Genomic DNA, 23,817 nt, shown 5'->3' with positions numbered 1-23,817 from the left:
TGTCTGCTTTATATGTACATTAATAATCCATGGCGCTTTTTGTAACAGTAGGTTAACCGTGACACCTTTCACCAAAAATTCCCTTGTCCAACTACTGTGCAGCATGCTATGGGCCAGCTGTGGGCCCAAGTCCTACAGACTTTAGACAAAACTTCCAGGGAATCATAGAATATCAGGGTTGGAAGGGACCTCAGGATGTCATCTAGTCCAACCCCCTGCTCAAAGCAGGACCAATCCACAACTAAATCATCCCAGCCAAGGCTTTCTCAAGCCTGACCTTAAAAACCTCTAAGAAAGGAGATTCCGCCACCTCCCTAGGTAACTCATTCCAGTGCTTCACCACCCTCCTAGTGAAAAAGTTTTTCCTAATATCCAACCCAAACCTCCCCCATTGCAACTTGAGACCATTACTCCTTGTTCTGTCATCTGGTACCAGTGAGAACAGTCTAGATTCATCCTCTTTGGAACCCCCTTTTAGGTAGTTGAAAGCAGCTATCAAATCCCCCTCATTCTTCTCCTCTGCAGACTAAACAATCCCAGTTCCCTCAGCCTTTCCTCATAAGTCATGTGCTCCAGCCCCCTAATCATTTTTGTTGCCCTCCGCTGGACTATCTCCAATTTTTTCACATCCTTCTTGTAGCGTGGGGCCCAAAACTGGACACAGTACTCCAGATGAGGCCTCACCAATGTTGAATAGAGGGGAATGATCATGTCTCTCGATCTGCTGGCAATGCCCCTACTAATACAACCCAGTATGCCGTTAGCCTTCTTGGCAACAAGAGCACACTGTCTAGTCTTATCCAGCTTCTCGTCCACTGTAACCCCTAGGTCCTTTCCTGCAGAACAGCTGCCTAGCCATTCAGTCCCTAGTCTGTAGCAGTGCATGGGATTCTTCCTTCCTAAGTGCAGGACTCTGCACTTGCCCTTGTTGAACCTCATCAGATTTCTTTTAATCCAATCCCCTAATTTGTCTAGGTCCCTCTGTATCCTATCCCTACTCTCCAGCATATCTACCACTCCTCCCAGTTTAGTGTCATCTTCAAACTTGCTGAGGGTGCAGTCCATGCCATCCTCCAGATCATTAATGAAGATATTGAACAAAACCGACCCAAGGATCGACTCTTAGGGCACTCCGCTTGACACCAGCTGCCAACTAGACATGGAGCACTTGATCACTACTCGTTGAGCCCAACGATCTAGCCATCTTTCTATCCACCTTATAGTCCATTCATCCAGACCATACTTCTTTAACTTGCTGGCAAGAATACTGTGGGAGACCATATCAAAAGCTTTGCTAAAGTAAACACATCCACTGCTTTCCCCTCAGCCACAGAGGCAGTTATCTTGTCATAGAAGGCCCTTGGTGAATCCATGTTGACTGTTCCTGATCACTTTCCTTGCCTCTCAGTGCTTCAGAATTGATTCCTTGAGGACCTGCTCCATGATTTTTCCAGGGACTGAGGTGCGGCTGACTGGCCTGTAGTTTCCCAGATCCTCCTTCTTCCCTTTTTTAAAGATGGGCACTACATTAGCCTTTTTCCAGTCATTCAGGACCTCCCTGAATCGCCACGAGTTTTCAAAGATAATGGCCAATGGCTCTGCAATCATATCTGCCAACTCCTTTAGCACCCTTAGATGCAGCATATCTGGCCCAATGGACTTGTGCTCGTCCAGCTTTTCTAAATAGTCCTGAACCACTTCTTTCTCCACAGAGGGCTGGTCACCTTCTCCCCATACTGTGCTGCCCAGTGCAGAAGTCTGGGAGCTGACCTTGTTCGTGAAGACAGAGGCAAAAAAAGCATGGAGTACATTAGCTTTTTCCACATTCTCTGTCACTAGGTTGCCTCCCTCATTCAGTAAGGGGCCCACACTTTCCTTGATTTTCTTCTTGTTGCTAACATACCTGAAGAATCCCTTCTTGTTACTCTTAACATCCCTTGCTAGCTGCAACTCCAAGTGTTATTTGGCCTTCCTGATTTCACTCCTGTATGCCTGAACAATATTTTTATACTCCTCCCTGGTCATTTTTCCAATCTTCCACTTCTTGTAAGCTTCTTTTTTTCATTTAAGATCAGCAAGGATTTCACTGTTAAGCTAAGCTGGTCGCCTGCCATATTTACTATTCTTTCTACACATCGGGATGGTTTGTTTCTGCAACCCCGATAAGGATTCTTTAAAATACAGCCAGCTCTCCTGGACTCCTTTCCCCTCATGTTATTCTCCCAGGGGATTCTGCCCATCAGTCCCCTGAGGGAGTCAAAGTCTGCTTTCCTGAAGTCCAGGGTCTGTATTCTGCTATTCTCCTTTCTTCCTTGTGTCAGGATCCTGAACTCAACCATCTCATGGTCACTGCCTCCCAGGTTCCCATCCACTTTTGCTTTCCCTACTAATTCTTCCCAGTTTGTAAGCAGCAGCAAGAAGAGCTCTGCCCCTAGTTGGTTCCTCCAGCACTTGCACCAGGAAATTGTACCCTACACTTTCCAAAAACTTCCTGGATTGTCTGTGAAGTCAATGGGAGTTATGTTTGCAGTGACTAAGGACAGCTCTGTAGTAATAACTAGAGTCTGAAAGCCAAAAGTGTAGCAGAGCTTTTAGAGATGGGAACACAGTGTGTGAGTATCCTATCCCTAAACACTGGGGAAGTTTGGCTCTGGTCTCAGACCTGGACCTAAATCTTGTGACTGGGCCTCTCTGCATAATGGTCTGAACTCCAAAATCTGGGGAAGTATGAATTTAAATCTGGGCCAGAACTTTACAATGTGGTCCAATCTCAAATTAATTCTCAATGACAATATTCTCCCCCCGTCATCCCATCTTCCTCTTTTAAAAGGAGGAAGAACAATGTTTGCATTTCTAAGGCCAGATATTGCTCTTTGTTACCGGCGTGAAACACTGAAGTCAATGGAGTTACCCTGACAACAAAACCTTGCCCCTTACTCTGCAATTGAAGCTGTGCACATAAGGAAAGCAGAAAGATCACTTAAGACTTGGTTACTCTGAATGCTGTTAAATATGACATTAGTTTACACAGGAAACTTGCATATTAGAGACCAAGCTGTCCTTCCTTCTGTCCTATGCACGCCTTCAAGTCAAATATAGAAGTACCACCACAAGAGCAAAAACCAGTTCAGGCCATGGTGTTACCCTCAGCCATGCATGAACCAATCCCTCTGAACTCAAGGAGTCCAACTTACCTACTGACACAGTAGAACGCTACCAGTTTGAAGATGTCCTCAAACACTAGAACAGATCCTTCCAGGTACAGTACTGATGAGAAAAAAGAAAAGTATTCAGCGACTGCTCTCACTGAGCCTTGTGGGGAAAAAGTTGGATGGGTTTGATGCTCACTCATCTGAGCATAAGTGGTTTCCTAGTCATCACTTGGATTCCCTGCTTAACTTAATATTAGTTAATTTAGAGGAAGTCAATGTATTATAATGATAATAGAAACAGTGGGATGAAAAACACACTTTGTTCTAGTTAAATCTGTCACTGACAGATGGAAGTTTTGGAACATATATGTGGCTGTTCTCATTTGCAGGTTTCTCTCCCCACATCTACATGTGTGTTTGTCTGGATGGGAAAAGCATTTTGAAGTTAAAAATGCAAATAATTATTTTTCAGCTGTATGTGTGTCTCATAGGGTTGCCAGGAGTCTGGTTTTCGATGGGAACGCCTGGTCAAAAAGGGACCCTGTCGGCTCTGGTCAGGATTGCTGACTGGGCCGTTAAAAGTCCAGTCGACGGTGCAGCAGGGTTAAGTCAGGCTCTCTGCCTGCCCTGGCTTCACCTACCTCCTCCTAGTGGCCGGCTTGTCCCTGCGGCCCCTAGGTGGAGGGACAATCAAGGAAGCTCTGCCCCGAGCGCCAGCTCCACGTCTCCCATTGGCCACCTGCGGGCACGGGCAGCACGCACCATGCAGAGCCAGCTGGCCGCTCCTGTACCTGGGAGCTGGACATGATGGCTGCTTCCAGGAGCCGTGCAGAGGCTGGGAAGACAGGGAACCTGCCTTAGCCCCACTGCACTGCAGATCAGAAGCCACCTGAGGTAAGTGCCGCCTGGCTGGGGCCTGCATCCTGAACCCCCTCTCACGCCCCAACCCCCTGCCCCAGGTAGGAACCCCCTCCTGCACCCTAACTCCCTGTCCCAGCCCTGATCCCCCTCGCACACCCAAACTCCCTCCTGGAGCCCGCACCCCAACCTCCTCCTGCACCCTAACCCTCTGCCCCATCCCAGTGAAAGTGAGCGAGGGTGGGGAAGAGTGAGTGACAGAGGGAGGGGTGATGGAGCAAGCGGGGGTGGGGCCTCAGGGAAGGGGCAGAACAGGGATGGAGCAAGGGTGTTCAGTTTTGTGTGATTACAAAGTTGGCAACCATACCGTGTCAGTATATTTTTGCCTTTCTGTATATGCTTTTCTCTATGTATTTTACAATTGGAGAGATTTGTTTTTAAATGATTACAGAGAGTATAAATTTTTGTTGCAAAGATTCTTTAAGGCTTCCTCCATCACAGAAATATATACTAGAGCGTTTTGCAGTAATAGTGCAAAATACTTACGTAATTGCAGAGGTTTTGGCCATTACTGTAACAATGCAAACAATAATGGCCAAAACCTCTATATCAACTATATATATTTATACCCACCTTGGGCTACCAGTGAATGCTATGAGCACTGCATAGGTGCTGGAACTAGGGGTGCCAGGGTGAAGCTGCACCCCCTGGCTTGAAGTGGTTTCCATCATACACAGGGTTTACAGGGGGTTCAATGGCACTCAGCATCCTCACTATACATAGATGAATGCTACAATCTTACAAATACTCCGTGTGTGTGTGTGTGTAATACTGTGTGTGTGTGAGAGAGAGAGAGAGAGAGAGATGGAATTCTAACATACTACATAGGACTCATAGCATTTAGTAATAATTATATTATAGGATGTCAATGCACCTCAGATTATTGAATTTTAGAGGCTTCATAGTGAGCTTTTGAGTCATATAATTCAGTGCAATCTGGATACATAACACATTGAATACGGTTCAGACATGGCAGCATAATCAGTTTTAGAACAGTCTTAGATGGCAATCTTTTGTTTGATTGTCTGATTCAGAATTTCCTTCCATAATAGCAAAGTGACACATGGAGCACCAACATATTTACAACAGCCCAGCAGCAGAGAAAATATTTACCATAGCATCACCTACGAAAAGTGTTTAGAATGAATCTTCCTTTTCCTCTCCACTATGAATAGCAGTGTATTACAATGCATGCAGGGTTATGCAGATGTGGAATGCCTTGGCTAATGTTGAATAGAAGGTAAAATTTCCATTTTGGGATTCTCTCATTTCAAGTGACATTCTAACTAGCTGCTCCCCGCCTGTCCGTGCGTGTTGTTATTCTGTAAAACAATGGAACATCTACACAGTATGCCATTTTTTCATTAAACGACTTGGGCTTCATTCTCCTTTTATGTGCACTAGTGTAAATCAAGAATAATTCCACCAAAAGTAATGGGTGAAATCCTGGGCCCATTGAAATCAATGGGAGTTTTGCTATTGGTTTCATGGGGGCCAGGATTTCACCCAATGGAGTTAGATTGGTGCAAAACCTGCGTAAGCGAGATCGGATTCAGGTATCTTCACCCTACGTGGAGGTTCACGGTTACCAGGATTGCAAAAGGCACCACGGATGCAATGTTTCAGTGCATTAAATGCATTTGGGACAATCATTTCTCTTTTAAATTAGAGATGTCCAAATTGTAACACAGACCTCAAAACCCATTTTCCACTCCCTGAATTTCTGGGGGGATGTTCTTAAGTTTTAGGATACACCAGAAATCATTCAAAAAACCCCAAGCTGTATCCTTAACATATTTAATCTGAAATAACATATTTAATCTGAAATTCTGCCATGGGCTCACCTACAGAGATTGATTTTGGGGGAGTTGCGGAAAAGAAACAGGGTAAAGGTGAAATCTTGACCCTACTGAAGTCAATGGAACTTTAGCCATTGACTTCAACTGGGGCCTGGATGTCACCCTGGATCTTCAGCTGCGGACAAGATACAGTCAGGGTGTGTCTCCACAGGGAGTCAGTGTATGGTATTAGGTGTTAATCTACAGCGCACTAGCCTGCCATGCACTAACATGCTACGTGGACCCTGCTACCATCCACTAAAAGTTCCCTAGTGCGTTTTGATGAACTCCCATTTCAAACTGTAGCACGTCAAAGTGCACTACTTTGTGTGTATGCTAGCAGGGTCCACACAGCCAGTTGGTGCGTAGTGAGGCGATTGTTGTATGTTCACACTCTGATTTGCTGTGGAGAGCAGCCATTAGTGCAGCAGAGGTGGAGACATAAGTGACTTTAAACTTCTGATCTTGGGGTTGGCCGCAGTCTAGTCCGGTCCCTGGCATAATCTAAAAGCTCATAGACAGTGGATAGTGGTTTTGTCACCACATAGTGCAGTGGGGTGGTTACCATGGTAATTGTCTGTTGGTGTCATTTATCGTTGAATGACAGCAATGTTTATTTAAAAAAATAATTAATCGTTCCTCTCTACGAGGTCAGGTTTAGCCTTTACGGTATTTGAGGGAAATCAGATATAAATAGCCTTTTGCTTTGTTTCTGTATTAACGGCTCATCATAAAGAGGTTTACATTATTACGTAGTCTTTTGTCTAATGGTTAAAGCTGCAGAGTTGCCATGTGAGAGAGGCTGGTGGTCTTGGTGACAGCAGCCATTAAAAAGAACAATGCCCTCTTGGAGATTCTGAAGAACAAGCTACAATATGGGGTGCCCTGTATGTAATATCAGATAGGTGCCTTGATAGAGTTCATAGAATATCAAGGTTGGAAGGAACCTCAGGAAGTCATGTAGTCCAAGCAAAGCAGGACCAATCCCCAGACAGATTTTTACCCCAGTTCCCTAAATGGCCCCCTCAAAGATTGAGCTCACAACCCTGGGTTTAGCAGGCCAATGCTCAAACCACTGAGCTATCCCTCCCCTACATAGTCCCAAATGTGCCAGCAGTTAACTCTAGGAGCCTGCCTACAAGGGAGGAAAAGGTGCACAGTTTAACGTCCATTCAGTGCTGCTAGCAGGTCACGTTGTATCCTAGGTGGGAGCCTGCAACAAGGCCACATGACTTTAAATGTGTTAAACTTGTCTACATGGGTGTTATTGGACCTTTAAAAAAAATTATGCTCACTCAAATGAGCTAATTCAATTGGAAAAGTGCACCCATATCCTTGTTTAGACAGACCTGAGCATGGGCTCCCCTTTCCCATATTCAGGAGAAACTTGTAGATAGAAGAGGGAGACACTTTGGAACGATCGCAGTCTATGGCCAGGGTCATAGTAGTGGAGTGAATCTTAAGCTGGGAAGTTCTTCTGGTTTGGTTATTTATTTATTACCCCCTATGTTAAACTTAGTCTGATGTCCTGCTATAAATGTTATTCCTAGACAGAGAGAGAGAGACACACTGATGATTGTTTCTATGCCTGTTTGCTTTTCCCAAATATTTCACCAGTTTATGAACCTCTCGCTCTTCCTGATCAGTCACAGGGATGGACGTGATCTAAAAGGCCATTTATATCTCTGACTGCAGCAATCCTAAAAGACTTCATGTTAGAGGTGAGAGTCATGCTCAGAACACCTGTATTCTCTTCAGAGAGCTTGTTTTTCAGTAGAATGACGGATTCTTTCAGTCCAGACCCATATGATAATTTGGATTTCCTTCTTCTCCCATAAATTGATAGGTCAAATTCTTTCTAAGCAGATAGTCGCCAAAAAATTATATATTTGAGTTTCTTTTTCTTTGTGTTTTTGTTTCTCAGTCTTTAGGAAACTTTCAGGCCACATTTACAAGCTTTTCACTGTGAACCTGAGGTGGAGTAGCCAACTTTCTGATTGCAGAAAACCGAACACCCTTGCCCCGCCCCTTCTCCAAGGACCCGCCCCCACTCACTCCTCTCCTCCTCCCTCTCTTGCTCGCTCTTCCCCACCCTCACACATTTTCACTGGGTTGGGGCAAGGGGTAAGGATGCAGGAGGAGGTGAAGGCTCCAGCTGGGGGTGTGGACTCTGGGGTGGGGTCAGGGATGAGGGGGTTGGGGTGCAGTAGAGGGTGTGGGGTTCAGGCTCCAGGAGGGAGTTTGGGTGTGGGAGGGAGCTCAAGGCTGGGGCAGGGGGTTGGGATGTGGGAGGGGGTGAAGATTCCAGCTAGGGGTACAGGCTCTGGCGTAGGGCCAGGGATGAGAGGTTTGGGGTGCAGGAGAGGATGTGGGCTCTGGGCAGTGCTTACCTTAGGTGGATCCCGGAAGTGGCCAACATGTCCCTGGGTTTCCTGGCCAATGGGAACTGCGGAGCCAGTACTCAGGGCACGCGGAACCTCCCTGGCCACCCATACACCTAGGTGCCGCAGGACATGCCGGCTGTTTCTGGAAGCCACACAGAGCCAGGGCAGGCAAGGAGCCTGCCTTAGCCCCCTGTGCTGCCGACTGGACTTTTAATGGTCCGGTCAGCAGTGCTGACTGGAGCCACCAGGGTCCCTTTTTGACCGGGCGTTCTGGTAGAAAATCAGACAGCTGGCAACCCTAATCTGAGGGTTAGGGACTTACTTATTTAAAAATAAATGAAAGCTAAGATTTCATGTAATTTATTGATTCCATCAGCTGGTGCTTTAAGAAAAAGACATCACAAGCTTCATGATAAAATTGCAAGAGCTGGCAATCCTGCTAGACAAATAGTCACATTACAAAGATCATCAGTTCAAGTGGCCACTCAGTGATTAAATTAGTACTGTGTGAAACAGGATTACAATAATGCACTCTAGGGAACTTTTAGTGCGTGCCTGCAGGGCCCACATGAGCCAGTTCATGCGCAACACACTAGCGCACACTAGAATTTACACCCCTTTGGTGCAGACTAATACACTATGTGGACAAGCCCTAAGGAGTGAATGGGTCATGGAGACTGAAGTATTCCTTCACTCTTACCAGGGGCCTATCTTTTTCAGAGTGTGAGGAGGTCAGTCTCCAGGGCTGCTATAGATGCCAGAATAACCCTTAGGGTTGCCAACTTTCTAATCGTACAAAACCAAACACCCCTGCCCTGCCCCTTGCCTGAGGCCCCGTCCCTGCTCGCTCCATCCCGCCTCCCTCTGTTGCTCACTCTCCCCCACCCTAACTCACTTTCATCAGGCTAGGGCAAGGGGCTGGGGTGCAGGAGGAATGTAAGGGCTCCAGCAGGGGGTACAGGCTCTGAGGTGGGGCTGGGGTTGAGGGGTTTGGGGTACAGGAGAGGACTCTGGGCTGGGGCAGGGGGTTGGGGTGTGGGGGGTATGGGATCTGGGCTGGGGGTGTGGGCTCTGGGTGGGGCCAGAAATGAGGGGTTCAGGGTGCGAGAGAGGGCTCTGGGCTGGGGTAGGGAGGTGGGATGCAGAGGTGTGTGTGTGAGGACTCTGGCTGGGGATGCAGGCTCTGTGGTGGGGCCAGAGATAAGGGGTTTGGCATGCAGAAGGGGGCTCCGGGCTAGGAGAGTGGGTTGGGGTGTTGGGGTGGGGGTTGCAGGGTGCAGATTCCAGGCAGGAGTTTGGATGTGGGAGGGAACTTTGGGCTGGGGCAGAGGGTTGGGCTGCAGGAGAGAGTTTGGGATGCGGGCTCCCAGCAGCGCTTACCATGGCTCCCAGGAAGTGGCCACAGGTCCCTGCAGCCCCAAGGTGCATAGGCGGCCAGGGAGGCTCTGTGCACTGACCTCATGCCTGCAGGCACTGCCCCCACAGATCCCATCAGTCATGGTCCCTGGCCAGTGGGAGCTGTGGAGCCGGCCCTTGGGGTCAGGGCAGCATGCAAAGCCTCCCTAGCCGCCCATGCGTCTAGGAGCTGCAGGGACCTGGTGGCTGCTTCTGGGAGCTGCGCAGACCCAGGGCAGACGGGGAGCCTGCCTTAGCCCCAGGCCCCTGCTGCCCTGCCAACCGGACTTTTAACGGCCTGGTCAGCGGTGCCAACTGGATCCTCCAGGGGCTCTTTTCAACCAGGCATTCCAGTCGAAAACCAAATGCCTGGCAACCGTAACACTATATGCACTAGAAAAAAATGTAAACAAAGTAAATCAGAGGGATCTGCCATTGATTACCATGGTGACATTTAGTTTTTCTACTGGTGCAAGCAAAGCACAGCAGACAGTTCCACTAGAAGTGGCTTGTGGAAATTTGAACCAATGCAGAACATCTAACAACAATGTAGGTATTATTTATTTTCATTCATATTCAGACTGCTCTTTCTTCCCCTGCCCTGCTCAGTGCCCATTATGAACCCTGGCACATCCTGTGCAAGGCTGGGGGAAATGGAGACTCAGCCTCTGAGGCCATGGCTACACTAGAGAGTTGCAGCGCTGGTGAGGGGGTTACAGCGCTGCAACTTAGGATGTGGCCACTACTTGCAAAGCACGGCCAGCGCTGCAACTCCCTGGTTGCAGCGCTGGCTGTACACCCGGTCGAGCCTCGGGTGTAGCGATTCCAGCGCTGGTGATCCAGCGCTGGTCAGCAAGTGTGGATCCCACCAGCGCCTTTATTGACCTCCGGGGTATAAGGAGGTATCCCAGAATTCCTGTCCACAACAAACCGGAAGAAAGGGAGAGCTCGGAGTTCAGCCAAACTGCTTATTTAAAAAACAAACACAGCTCCTGTTTGCTGAGCGAGCGGAGGCAGGCAGGGGAATTACTTTGGAATGTTCACAGCTGTTTGCTTGAAGAGAGAAACAGCACGCTCACACGGCAGAGGGGGAGGGGGAAGTCCATGTTGAGCAGATGCTTATCTGGTCTGACGGCTATTTAGGAGTACATAATTTGCATTTAGTGAATGAGAGAGGGGTGGGGGAAGGGGGTCAGAACTTTTAAAATGATTGAAGGTAGGCACTGTGTGTCTTCCAGTCCTTAGAACTTGCAAGGCAGGGAGCTGAGAACTGTGTCAACTCCAAAAATCCATTCTCTCTGTCTCCTCCACGCTCCCTGTCACATTCCACCCCACCCCCCTCTTTTGAAAAGCACATTGCAGCCACTTGAATGCTGGGATAGCTGCCCACAATGCACCACTCCCAACAGCTCTGCAAATGCTGCAAATGTGGCCACAGTGCAGCGCTGGTAGCTGTCAGTGTGGCCACATTGCAGTGCTGGCCCTACACAGCTGTACGAACACAGATGTAACTACCAGCACTGCAGAACTGTAAGTGTAGCCATGGCCTGAGGCAGCTGAGCCCCATATCCATGTGGATGAGATGTGACTGTATGCACATGGCCTTCACCTCTCATTGATTAGGGGATATGATCACAGCTGTCATTTTTACTTATATCTGAGCTTACAGGCAATATAGATTATAGATAGATTATTAGGGTTGGAAGGGACCTCAAGAGATCATCTAGTCCAACCCCTTGTTCAAAGCAGGACCAATTCCCAAATCCCTAAATGCCCCCCTCAAGGAATATACAGAGCCCCCTCCTCCCCCTCAGATGTTTATCCCACCCTATTGCATATCTTTGTGTAAAATATGCAGACTTTTTTTAAAACTACAAGCTGTTGGCCAATGTTACTTACACACTACAGAGCAATGGTTCTCAACCAAGCTATGTGTACCCTGGGGGCACACACTGGTCTTCCAGGGGGTACAACAACTCATCTAGATATTTGCTTAATTTTACAACACGCTACACAAAAAGCACTAGTGAGGTCGGTACAAACTAAAATTTCATACAATGACATGTTTATACTGCTCTATATATTATACACTGAAATGTAACATTTATATTCCAGTTAATGTATTTTATATGTATAATGCAAAAATGAGAAAGTCAGCAATTTTCAGTAATAGTGTACTGTGACACTTTTGTATTGTTTTGTCTGATTTTGTGAGCAAGTAGGTTTTAAGTGAGGTGTAACTTGGGAGTATGCGAGACAAATCAGATTCCCGAAAGGGGTACAGTGGTCCGGAAAGGTTGAGAGCCATTGCTACAAAGCACCTCACAGTACACGCAAAGCCACCATTAGTTCATCTTAAACTTTACTCATATCACTCAGTTCAAATGACAGCAGTCCATAATCACAGTGTTTTCTTTTCATTGGTGCTTGGAAAGGAGGACTCAGGAAATAGCTGAAACAACTTGGCAGTTGGTTTAAGTTAGCTGGCTGTGATGCATAAGAAAGCGTATCCGCTTGAAATAGTGCAGCTAAGGAAATCAGTTGCAGAAGCTCAGCTGTTGGACCAGCTTCCCTGCTCCACTGTTCTTTGTCTCTTCCTTTTGCCTAACTGATCCCCACCCTTCTGAACTTCCTTATTCCAGGAGCTCCTTCAGCTACGTGAATTGGTGTTTTGACTCATCAGTGCTGCTTGCTTTCACAGCTGCTTCTAGTAGTAATACCCATCTGCTTGTGGGAACAAGTACCTGAGCCAGGGATGCCCAGAGGGGAGGGCAAGTGGGGCAATTTGCCCCAGGCCCCGTAGGGGCCCCGCGAGCCCTGGCCCAGCGGCGGTCCAGGTCTTTGGTGGCATTTCGGCAGCAGGGGGCCCTTCAGTGCTGTCAAAGACGTGGTGCAACTGAAGGGCCCCCCACCGCCGAAATGCCGCCAAAGACCCAGACCGTCGCCGGGTGAGTACAAGCACCGCAGCTCCCCCGCTTTGCCCCAGGCCCCCTGAATCCTCTGGGTGGCCCTGACATGAGCCTAAACCAGAGAAGGGTCCAGAGTGGAGTGGTCCAAAGTTTGATCTCTGAAATCCCATCCTTCCTCCTCCACTTCTGGAGAAGTTGGAATCTGGATCTAGCTCTTAACTTCATGAATTGGGCCTATCTCTATGATAGGCCAAATACAGTGATCAGTGCTGGATACAAAACTCTGATTGGTCCGACCAGGACCTGTGCTTTGATACTGGATCACTTTGTCAACATCTCTGCAAGTTTTGGGAGAATATTAAGTGATTGCTCCTAAATGTCTTCTGAGGGCAGTAATTTTCAGCACTTTTCCTTTCAAGGTGTATTATGTATCCTTTTCGGCTTTGCGGCAGAACTGTTTTGTGTGCACTGAAGTACAATTGCTGTCTATAAGTCAAGGTACTAGCATAACCTACTATATAGATATACACAGCATTCTATAAGCCAAGGTTATGGTGCATGGTACTTACAGCACTGCATCTCTTTACAAATAATACCATGTTTGGATAATCTGGGACATCTTATTTCCATTTATAATATCAAAGTTGTTTGCTTTTGTTAAATTTGTTTAAGAATTTCAACTATGCTCAAATTTAACCCAGGTGTAATCTCACTGAAGTCAATGGAAGTTACATCAGGCAATATTTTGGCTTAAGCCCCAGAATTTTTCTTACTAGAGCAGTAATTAAAAAAAAAAAAAAAAAAAAAAAAAAAGCCCCGATTGCTGAAGTAAGTCTTACATATAGCAAGTTAGTGGCCCAAATATACCTTTAGAGTAAACTCACTGATGTCGATAGCTTATAGTTGCAAAATTTTTCCTAATATTTGACCTAAATCTCTCTTGCTGTAGATTAAGCCCATTATTTCTTGTCCTACCCTCAGGGGACATACAGAACAACTGATCATCCTCCTCTTTATAACAACACAACCACCACGTTACATGTACTTTGGAAGGAGGGTGTTTGAGTTTTATTCATTAGTGTGACTTCCAGCAGGTTGCTTAGGTGAGTAAGTATTACACGATCAGGCCCACAGTTCTTGTTCAGACCACACCCAATGGGCCATCTGCATTATGTGTTTGGAGTTCTTCAGCGTGATTTTATGAGTTGAATACACATTTTAGGCTGGGTTATCTTTCCACTGGACCCGACTTCTCTGGGGATTCGCTTTTAAAGGGGGCATCCTGGGTCAGTCATCAGCTGCTGGAGTTCTGCCAGTGAGCAAAGTTGGGGGCAGGAGAGGAAACACCTGGGGTACAGAACCTGATCAGAGGTACAGGGACTCTGTGGGGAAGATCTTTGTCTCTGGGTGATCACTTGCCAGGATTTGTGGGTTCGCCCTGTGGTCTGTTCCAGAGAGGGGCAAACCCTGCCTCCCAACAGAATGACAGGGGACAAACCTCCATCAAGAAAATTAAAACATCCTAGTGGAGATTCCCTACCCTGTACCCCCTTTCCCAAGGGTTTTAAGCAGTAGGGAGTGAGAGGGCCCAATATTGTTTGTAAAGCACTGTCCTCCTCAAGGTACTTGGGACACTGTAAAGAACATCCTCATCAGAGCAACGTGAAATACACATTATAGAGATAAATAAAAGACCAGTCTCAAAAATAAAGAAAAACACAACCAGGGAGGATTCAAATAAAAATAATGGGAGATTTAGGTGCATCTGTCTGAGTGGAGGAGAAGGTACTAAAGAAAACACCTTAGGAAGAGAAAGATTTCATGTGTGAGGCAGAAGCTGCTGATCTAGATTTCAAGGGGAGAGTGATTTTCACAGCCTAGGCGACACCGCCACAAAGGCTCCAGCACCTGTCACTCTAAACACCCGAGGGTGAGGTCCCTAGAGCAGATGGTGCCAGAGTGCAGATACCTTTGAAGACAATACATCCAGGGCCAACTCAGTTAAAGCCTTAAAAATAAAAAAATAAAAAATCAACAGCACCTATTTAAAGTCAGTCTCAAGAACTCATGGCCAAACCTGCAACCCTCAGTCCTATGAGCAGTCCGGACGTCAATGGGACGAATTACATGAGTCAGGGTTGCAGAATGAGGCCTAGGAACCTAGGCTAGTAGACCAATACCCATGCTGAAGCCCCGATGCTCGTAGTACTTTAACTTGCCTTATTTAGATGTCTCATACTCTAAAATCCCCCTCAGCACTGGTTTATTTGCCAGGTTAATTCTCTAATGGCTTTATCAGAAATGATCTGTTCTTCCTTATTCTGTAGGTGAGGTGAGTTACTTCTCTTATTCACCTCTTGCTCTGTGCATTTGGAAAAGACTCACATCCTCTCTTTTGTCAAGAGGAAGGGGAAACACAATTGTTACATGGTACACATTAAAAATCCACATGTATTTGCAGAACTATAGAAAGAAACTAAGCTTGAATCAGACATTTTATGAAACTGGATTTTAGGAATGAAAATATTGAATAATTCACATAATTTCTCAGTATTAAGCAGGAAACGTAACATATGGTGCTCGAGGAGTGCTCAATACAAGACATCTCCCCCTCTCACTTTTATAATCATAGAGAAGATTTATAGATGTTAATAGATAAAGGGCCATAGATGGTGTCATAAACAGATAAGTAATAGTTAATAGAACAGAAGTATTTCATATCTCTTTTGCCTGTAAAGGGTTAACAAGATCAGTGAGCCTGGCTGTCACCTGACCAGAGGACCAATCAGGCGACAGGATACTTTCAAATCTTGAGGGAGGGAAGTTTTTGTGTGTGCTGTTAGTTTTTGGTGGTTGTTCTCTCTGGGTTCTGAGAGTGACCAAATGTGCAACCAGGTTTCTCTCCAATCTCTTTAATACAGTCTCTTATATGTCCAGAATAGTGAGTACTAGGTAGATAAGGCGAGTTAGGCTTATGGTTGTTTTCTTTATTTGCAAATGTGTATTTGGCTGGAAGGAGTTCAAATTCGTATTTTGCTGAAAGGATTTTAGTTTGGTACTTGTATACTTAGGTTGGGAGGGTATTCCCAGTGTCTATAGCTGAAAGACCCTGTAACATATTCCATCTTGAATTTACAAAGATGATTTTTACTATTTTTTCTTTCTTTAATTAAAAGCTTTTCTTGTTTAAGAACCTGATTGTTTTTTTATTCTGGTGAGACCCCAGGGGACTGGGTCTGGATCCACCAGGGAATTGGTGGGGAAAAAGGAGGGAAGGGGGAGAGAAATGTTAATTTTCTCTCTGTGTTAGGATTACTTTCTCTCTCAGGGAGAGTCTGGGAGGGGGAGAGAGAAGGAGGGGGGAAGGTGAATTTTCCTCTCTGTTTTAAGATTCGAAGAGTTTGAATCACAGTGACCTTCCAGGGTAACCCAGGGAGGGGAAGTCTGGGAGAGGCAATGGTGAGGGAAAGGGTTTACTTTCCTTGTGTTAAGATCCAGACAGACTGGATCTTGGGGGTCCCCGGGCAAGGTTTTGGGGGGACCGGAGTGTACCAGGCACTGGAATTCCTGGTTGGTGGCCGCACTACAAGTACTAAGCTGGTAATTGAGCTTAGAGGAATTCATGCTGGTACCCCATCTTTTGGACGCTAAGGTTCAGAGTGGGGAATTATACCATGACAGATGGCATTCAAGAATATGCTATGAAACTCTAATTCTACACAAGACTGAGGAGTAGGAAGATCCTGGGAGTGGTGTTGGTTCACAATTATCCAAATATCACTCTCCTTTATTTCATTATGACTGTAGATCCAAAGAGCAGCTAGGAGTCACCATGATTAACTCAAGGGTTTGTGATGTGCGGGGGGGGGGGGGCGGAGGGGTGGCTAAACAAGGCCTCAATTTAGAATGCCAAGGAGGAACTAGAAAGGGACTTTTCAAAGTCAAAGGATGAATGATGTCCTTGGAAACCCCCTGTTATGCTGGCAGACCAGGTGCCAGTTCTTGCCAAGGCTGTAGGTGTCAGCTTAGCAATGACAAATTCATAGCTGGAAACTAGACCAGCTCACCCGTACATTCATATTGTTCAAGATAGGTGTTAGAAAAATGCGTTTAGTGTTTAGACTCTATGGAATGTTTGTAAGTTGCTGCATGCATTAATTTCACTTGTAATGTCTGTATCCCTGCTATAAGGGGATTTGTAAGTATTGCTTTATAACTGTAAAAATGCCTGCTCTGAACCTGTGAGCCGAGGAGTAGTCCACTGCCCATCAAGGACGACTATCAAAAACTAAGCGGGCCATTGTGGAACATCACAATAAAAAGACTTGGTTAATGGCCCTCTCACACCCATGAAGGTGGTACTTGCAAGAAAGTCCATCCATCACCTTGAATGCTGGAACAAGGGACTAAAACAGGGACACAAGAAAATTTTCCTCTCTTTGCTGTTTGGATGCTCACAGGGCTGGAGCTAAGAAACTGAATAAGAGATCCCCAGGGTCAGCCTGGGTTAGCCCTAAAAGACATTCAGAACTGACATTACTACAATGTGTCATCTTTTAAAAGTATTATATATAGATATAGTCTGCTTTAATCTGTAAATAACTCTCTCATTTCCTTTTCCTAGTTAATAAATCCTTAGTTAGTTTACTATAGGATTGGCTACAAGCATTGTCTTTGGTTGGAGATCTGAAATACAAATTGATATGTGGTAAGTGACTGGTGTCTTGGGACTGTCAGTAACCGGAATCTTTTGTGTTCTTTGGTTTATGGCTATGAATATCACTAAGTCCAGCCTGCCTGGGTGCCAAGACAGACTGGACTGCCCCAGGGGACTGTTTGTGACTCCAGGGTAAGACTGTTATAGTGCTTTAGGAGTTACTAGGGTGGTGAAATCTAATCACAGAACACACCATCAATTAGGGGTGTCTGCCCTGCTAATTGGCAGTCTGCCCTGAGGCTGGCACTCACAGTTGTGATCCACTCCAGACAGCATGACACCCCTGTCCAGGTCTAGCAGTTCCTTATATGGCAGCTCTAACTATAGATTTGGCAGATTGTGCCAGGGTTCAGTTGGTATATTATAATAATAAGAGTACTCTGCACTCTGCATCTTCAGTGCACATTCCCAAGCTAGGCAATTTCTTTTGTCTGTGGTCATTCAGCAAATGTCCCAACCCTGACGCTTACACTACTTACAGGATTCCAAGGAAAAAAGAAATGCATTTTAGAAAAGTAAAAGAGAACATGAATTATCACAATTCTAATCACAAAACTCCAGCAACTGTATTTAATCCACTTAAAGTCTTCTGACAACATGAGATTCTTTGCTAAAATAAATATCTTTCAAAGAATAAAACCTCCAAGAAGGAGATACCGTTGTCCAAAAAGACATAAATCAGAGCAGATGTATTAGGTTTTTCCAGTTCTCCTGTCTTATCATGTAGCATCATACAAAGGATACAATCCGTTAGCTTTATTAATAAGAATTCATTTGTATTCCTCTAGATTCAAAAAGGTGGGCAACTCACCCTAAATGAAGAAGAACCCAAAAGCATGACCCTTAGAGCTTGCTCTAATCTGCTGCTGTCAAACTTGCTTAGTACAAGAACTGACAAGGTATCTAGAACACATCACTGACAGAACTCAAGGCTAAAAATAATATGAAGAACCATGGTAGGAATCTGACTTCTGCATGACTATGTGGTGCCATTTCTCATATTCCTGAACGGGAACTAAGTTTTAATTCTACTGCTCCATGAATTGTGCCACTTCTGTAAATATGGTGTGCATTTAATTTTTTGTGGTAAATGACAGGAAGCTCATTTCTGTTTACGCCCCAGACTATACATGTGTTATACATGAATTATAAACTGGGAGGTAATAATTTGGAGAAATGCTAACTAAATCCTTCATTTTCTTAGCATTCCTGGGGCCAGATCCTCAGCTGGAGTAAATCAATATAACCAGTGGAGTGACAGTGAATTATGCCACCTGAGAACAGGGCCCATGGTTCTATTGATAGTTCATTAAGATAGCAAATTAAAAAAATAGCTCAGGCATTATATAATGATTTTTGATAAGAGTATTTAATTTTACCTTTATTCACAGGAACCAGAGATTTTATAGTGCAGAGTACAAGCTGAACAAGTGCAGCATCTGGATCTGATGTTGTGATAATGCCAGTGTTCAAGAATGGAACTTGCTAACAGCTTCAAAGAATAACTGGTAGTATTAAAAAACAAAAGCTCTCCAAGCAAAATCTAAATGATAGGTTAACTTACAATAAAGAATAGAACTTTTCTCTTCAGATCCTGCAGTTATTCCTTAAAGTTCCTGTATTATTTTATTTATGAATAATGCATAGATGTTGTTATAGATAATGTAATAATTCTTAAATTGTTCAAGGTGATTTCACACACTCTATGCCAGGATATACCATTATGCACACACATATTCAAGACTGGATGCCTTTCGGGAAGATAGACACTGTCAAAACCAAGTTTCTGGGTTCAATACAGGACTAACAATGAAACTCTCTGGCCTGTGATATACAGGAAATCAGACTAGATGATCTAAAGGTTCCTTCTGGCCTTAAATTCTATTATTCCATTAATCTAGGAATATTCTTGTGCCCTCGCTGTTTGATAATCCAGATAGTCAAACAAATATATGATACAAAAATAAACCCAGTAACTGTGAGGGAAAAGAAACAGCTTGTGATGCTGGTTATCAGAAATTAATATCAAGCATTTCAGGATGAATCCAAGAATAAAACATAATCCTCATTCTGGCTGGCTATGTAGCAGGGCTGGGTATACTGTTTTAACCCCTCTGCCAATGGTGTCAGCAGCAGCAAGGGCCAGATATTTATTTTACAGACCTCCCCACCCCCACAGCCAGATTAATTTTTTGTGGGCCTGGATCAAACATATTTGTGGGCCCCCTGGGGGAATGAAGGGGTCAGGGGCAAGAGCACAGCAGGCAGGGTGGATTTGATTTAAATCACTAGTCAGGAAGACTTGATTTAATCATGGATTTCTACATAAAAGTGCATTCTTGTCGGTTGTTATAACTTTAATTCATATTCTTCACAACTCAGAGATAGATGTAGGTTTCATTTTTTAGAAGGTACACAGTATACATTTTTAAACAGTGATTTATTTTGAAAACTTTAATCATTAATATTTGGAGGATTTTCTTGCCAGGCAGTATTAAGAGGAGAGCATCACTGGACAGACATTTAAATTGTTTTATTTTACTAAAACAACAACATTAAGTATTCTGGATTTTTTTCTTCAACACAAACATAATATTTTAACAAAAATGCATATGTCTCTCACTTCTCACACTTATCTCCAGAGTTCTTCTTCTTGTCCAGATCTAGTCTGCCCCCAACAATCTTCTAGTCACTGAACGTTTTTAAACTTTGCACTTTTAAAGATAGGTAAGGGATTGACTCTGTGTATACAAATTTGCAGGTCTGTTATTTCTCACCTCTATATATTATTTATTTATTTAAAAACATTTTTGCTGTTAGCAAGCATGTTACCTCTGGAGACACAAATCCACAGTTTGAGAACTGCAAAACTAAGCATCTCTGATGGTATCTTCTAGACTGAGCACTGAGTCCCATGGGATAGATAGAAAGATTAACCTAAATAATCTATAAAGAAGCCCCTGCAGCCCCGTAAGATGGGGTCCCTAAACCAGGAACTATTAGAACTAATTTACAAAACTTTTCTTAAACATTACATGAATATATTTTCTCATACTATAGAATTAGAATTTATAATCCCAATTTCATGATGAGATATAATGTATCTTAATTAAAACTATCTTTAGATAGGTTTTTCCCTCAAAAATCCAATTTAAATAAAAATCCGTTTTTTTGATATTTTTTTAAAAAAAGTCATTGATTTTTATCACCCTGACAGCAGGGTATGATGTGGGGGAAGGACTGGTTCCCAGCTGGAGCGAGGCAGGGGCCAGGGGCAAGATGAGCACAGTGGGGTATGGGGGGAGGATTAGTCCCTGCTGACTGGAGCAAGGCAGGGGCTGGGGGCAAAAGTACAGTGGGGCAGGAGCTAGGGTTGGTCCCTGGAGCAAAGGAGGGGCCAGGCGTAAACTGCAAGTGCAGCAGGGCTGGGGAGGGGGTAAATATAAAGCGGGTACCTACCCTCTCCCTGGTTTTAGCCCATTTTCTTTCTCTCTCTCTGCACTGAGCTGAGGGTGGGGTTGCAAGTTCTGGGAGGGAGTTAGGGTGTAGGAGCAGGCTGGGGGTTGCGGTGCAGGGTCTGGCCAGATGCTAGGGTTAGGAAGGAGGCTCAGGGTTGGGGCAAGAGGTTGGGGTGTGGAGCGCTTACCTGGGGCAGCTCCCATTTGGTGCAAGAGTGCAAGTGGGAATGTGGGGAGGGGGTGCAGGAGCTCCCGTTTGATGCTCAGGATGGGGGTGGGGATGTGGGCAGGGTGCAGGAGTCAGGGCAGAGGGCTGAGGTCATAGAGGTGCTCACGGCAGGGGGCTAGAGGCGGTATGCCCTGATTCCACCCCCTTCCCCAAGGCCTCGCCCCCGCCTCTTCTCCGTCTCCTCCCCCTCCCTCGCATGGGCGAACAGCTGTTCGGCAGCAGGGGAACTGCTGGGAGGTGGAGGGGCAGGAACAAGGCATGCTCCAGGGAAAAGGCGGGGGAGCGGGGAGCTTGGCTGCCAGCGGAGCCTGCCCTGCTCCAGCAGGAACTGGCAGGACCAAGCTTCGGCCCACTGCCCCCACAGGAGAGAGCGGTGGGCAGGGGGCAGAGAAGAGCAGGCCAGGCCGGGACACCTTGGGAGCATGGGCCTGGCACCATAGTAAATCCAGTACTGCCCACCCCCTCCTGTAACCTGGGAACCTATAACCACTCTGGGCACATTTGCTAGGCAAATCTGTACTCATGGCACGAGCACAGAGGTTTAAACAAACTGTATGTAGGGGAGGGAAAGGCAAGGTTGAATGGGGACAAATATTTACAATTTACCTCAGGGGGCATAAGTCCCAGTCCCAGGCACTTGGACCCTGACTGGTTGATGCAGTTTGTTCTATCTCCCAGCCTCCCAATATCAGTTCATAGGTCCCCAACTTCCTTACTCACAGTTTGCGGTTCCAAGAGTCCAGGAAAATCAGGCTCCTTGTTTTGTAGATTGCTCTGGGTCTCTGCCACCTCTCCTGCTATATTGATTTCAGCAGCTAGGACTAGGGGGGCCTTGCCAGAGCCCACTAGGCTGACATAGACTATTGCTCTGAATTCCTCTGCTCCCACTGTAATGCATGTAACTGCTACTCAATCTGCTGCTCTCCTGTTAGGAGCTGTAGCCTGTGGTGAGTCCAACTGATGCTTTGTTCTGCCTGAGGCTTAGGTGATCAAAACTGCTGCTGGTCTCTCACTTCTGCTTGCCATTAGCTAGAAAACTGGAACTTCTGGTGAGCTTGGCTTACATAAAGCCACTACATCTCTTAGCTCAGATTTTTAAATACAAGGAGATCAAGGGTCTTAAAAACTTATCCAAGTCCCTACCACTCAGAGAGGTTCCCAGCAATACACCATTTCTCTTTCCTTGCCCTCCGGCTCTGTCCAGGGACTCTTACCCCACCTCGACAAATGTCAGTTTCATTAGGGTGAACCCATGCCCAGTCATTGTCCCAGCTTTGCCTGGTGAGTTCCTAACAGGATAATCTCAAAAATATGGGCCCCAAGAACAAAACGCGGTCAACTTATACCCCAGTGTTCTCAAACTACCCATAGTTAATATATAAATGAGGTACTGCCTCGCTGAGTCAGCTCCTCTTGCTCTCCAGTAGATGCCATCTAGAGCTCACTCACTTAGTTACCTCCCTTCTCATGTAGGCTTGAGGCCACAGGACTTACACTGTGGAACCGAAGGTGTAAATGTTCATCATTTTAATAAAAAAAATATGAACATTCTTTCATGGACCCTTCTTCTGTGAATAGCTTATCAAAGAAATTATTTGCAAACATCTTTTGGAAAGCAAAAATGTCTTGCAATACAGGTGTGAATTTCAGTGCTTAATTTGTAAAGTGGGAAGTGCCAGGGCACACAAAATGGCTTCCTTCACACAGCGTGACCTTGCATGCACTGTACGTGTGAGGTCACACTGCATAGAGGATGCCATTTTGTTTTACAAATTGGCATCCTCTGCACAGCATGACCTTGCACACACCGACAGAAGAGGTGCCCGGACCGCAGCCCACCATGAAAAGAGGTGCCAGGGCTCAGCCAAGTTACAAATTAAGCTCTGGTGACTTTGTGCTCTCACAAAAGTCTGCACCGGACATGTGCCTTTTGGAGTCTCTTTGGTTTCCCCTTTTTTGCTTATAAAAAGTTCAGTCATCCAATCAGGGAACAGAAACAACATTATGCTCTTTTGGGGACCAATCATATACTGTGAATACTGAAGAGCTGAAGACACAGTCAAAACAAAACAACCAATAGGTCAAAATATTTGCACAAAGTGTTTGAATCAGAAATGAATAAGAATAAATTAGCAAAAGTCAAAGTCTGTTGGCAGCTAATTCAAGAGCAGAAATAAGACTAAATTAATTGGATAGATTGAGATTGATTCTCCATTGCCTTGCACATTCTATCACTACTCACACCTGTGTAAATGCTTCCATTCTCATTTGCCTGAATAAAATGCTACCCTTGTAACGTGGTAGCATTTTACACAACCCTGTGCACAGGTACAAATGATGACACAAGGTACAGATCAGCGAACAATTGGGCCAATTGGTCACAACGAATCTGAACAAATTTTCCTGGAGGAGTCAAGATCTACCGCTCCTCCAACTCTGGCAGGATCTTCTTCATTGCAAGCACATTTGTGTACATACTTCACAGTCAAAAGAAGAGCCCACCTGATGGTCAGAGCAAGGGATAAAAGGCTTGAGAAAACTTACATGATTTTTCTTCTTTAATGTTGTACTCCTGCACATCAGAAGCCGCATTCTGGGCTGGGAAGTGGACCAAGAGTACCATGTTGTTCATGTTACTATCTCTCCTAACTAGGAATATCTAAAGCAGAGAAAAAGAAGTAGGAGCTCGTTAGGCATCTGAGAATGAGACCTTCCAGAGAAAGGTCTTTTTCAATTCACATCTAACACATTTCATTCTAGTTTCACTCCAGTACGTCAAACCTTTCATGGAAAAGATACTACTACTAAGGGGATATT

The 23,817-nt window shown here is 45.3% G+C and overlaps 2 protein-coding genes across 4 annotated transcripts in view; one reads left to right on the top strand and one right to left on the bottom strand.

The window, feature by feature from the left end:
• The window catches only part of ATXN3 (ataxin 3), a 464,297-nt gene that overhangs the window by 62,848 nt on the left and 377,632 nt on the right, over positions 1–23,817 (top strand). Inside the window, exon 1 of one of the 2 annotated variants that reach the window (XM_050953328.1) lies at positions 20,014–20,018. The exons of the other annotated variant lie outside the window; for it this stretch is intronic. The gene's annotated coding sequence lies outside the window, so the exon portion shown is untranslated. Of the gene's footprint in view, positions 1–20,013; positions 20,019–23,817 lie in introns of those variants that run through there. 2 annotated transcript variants of the gene reach the window in all.
• Positions 1–23,817, bottom strand: part of RIN3 (Ras and Rab interactor 3) — a 104,012-nt gene that overhangs the window by 43,644 nt on the left and 36,551 nt on the right. Inside the window, exons 3-4 of one of the 2 annotated variants that reach the window (XM_050953229.1) lie at positions 23,545–23,659; positions 3,195–3,267 (exon numbers count right to left, since the gene is read on the bottom strand). In XM_050953229.1, the coding sequence (XP_050809186.1) occupies positions 3,195–3,267; positions 23,545–23,659 (188 nt within the window). Of the gene's footprint in view, positions 1–3,194; positions 3,268–23,544; positions 23,660–23,817 lie in introns of those variants that run through there. The other variant, XM_050953230.1, reaches the window with a different exon arrangement.

This window comes from Gopherus flavomarginatus, chromosome 5 (genome assembly GCF_025201925.1).
Source record: "Gopherus flavomarginatus isolate rGopFla2 chromosome 5, rGopFla2.mat.asm, whole genome shotgun sequence".
Classification (NCBI taxonomy): domain Eukaryota; kingdom Metazoa; phylum Chordata; order Testudines; family Testudinidae; genus Gopherus; species Gopherus flavomarginatus.
Note: the sequence above shows the minus strand (reverse complement) of the source record. Positions and strands in the feature narration are given on the sequence as shown.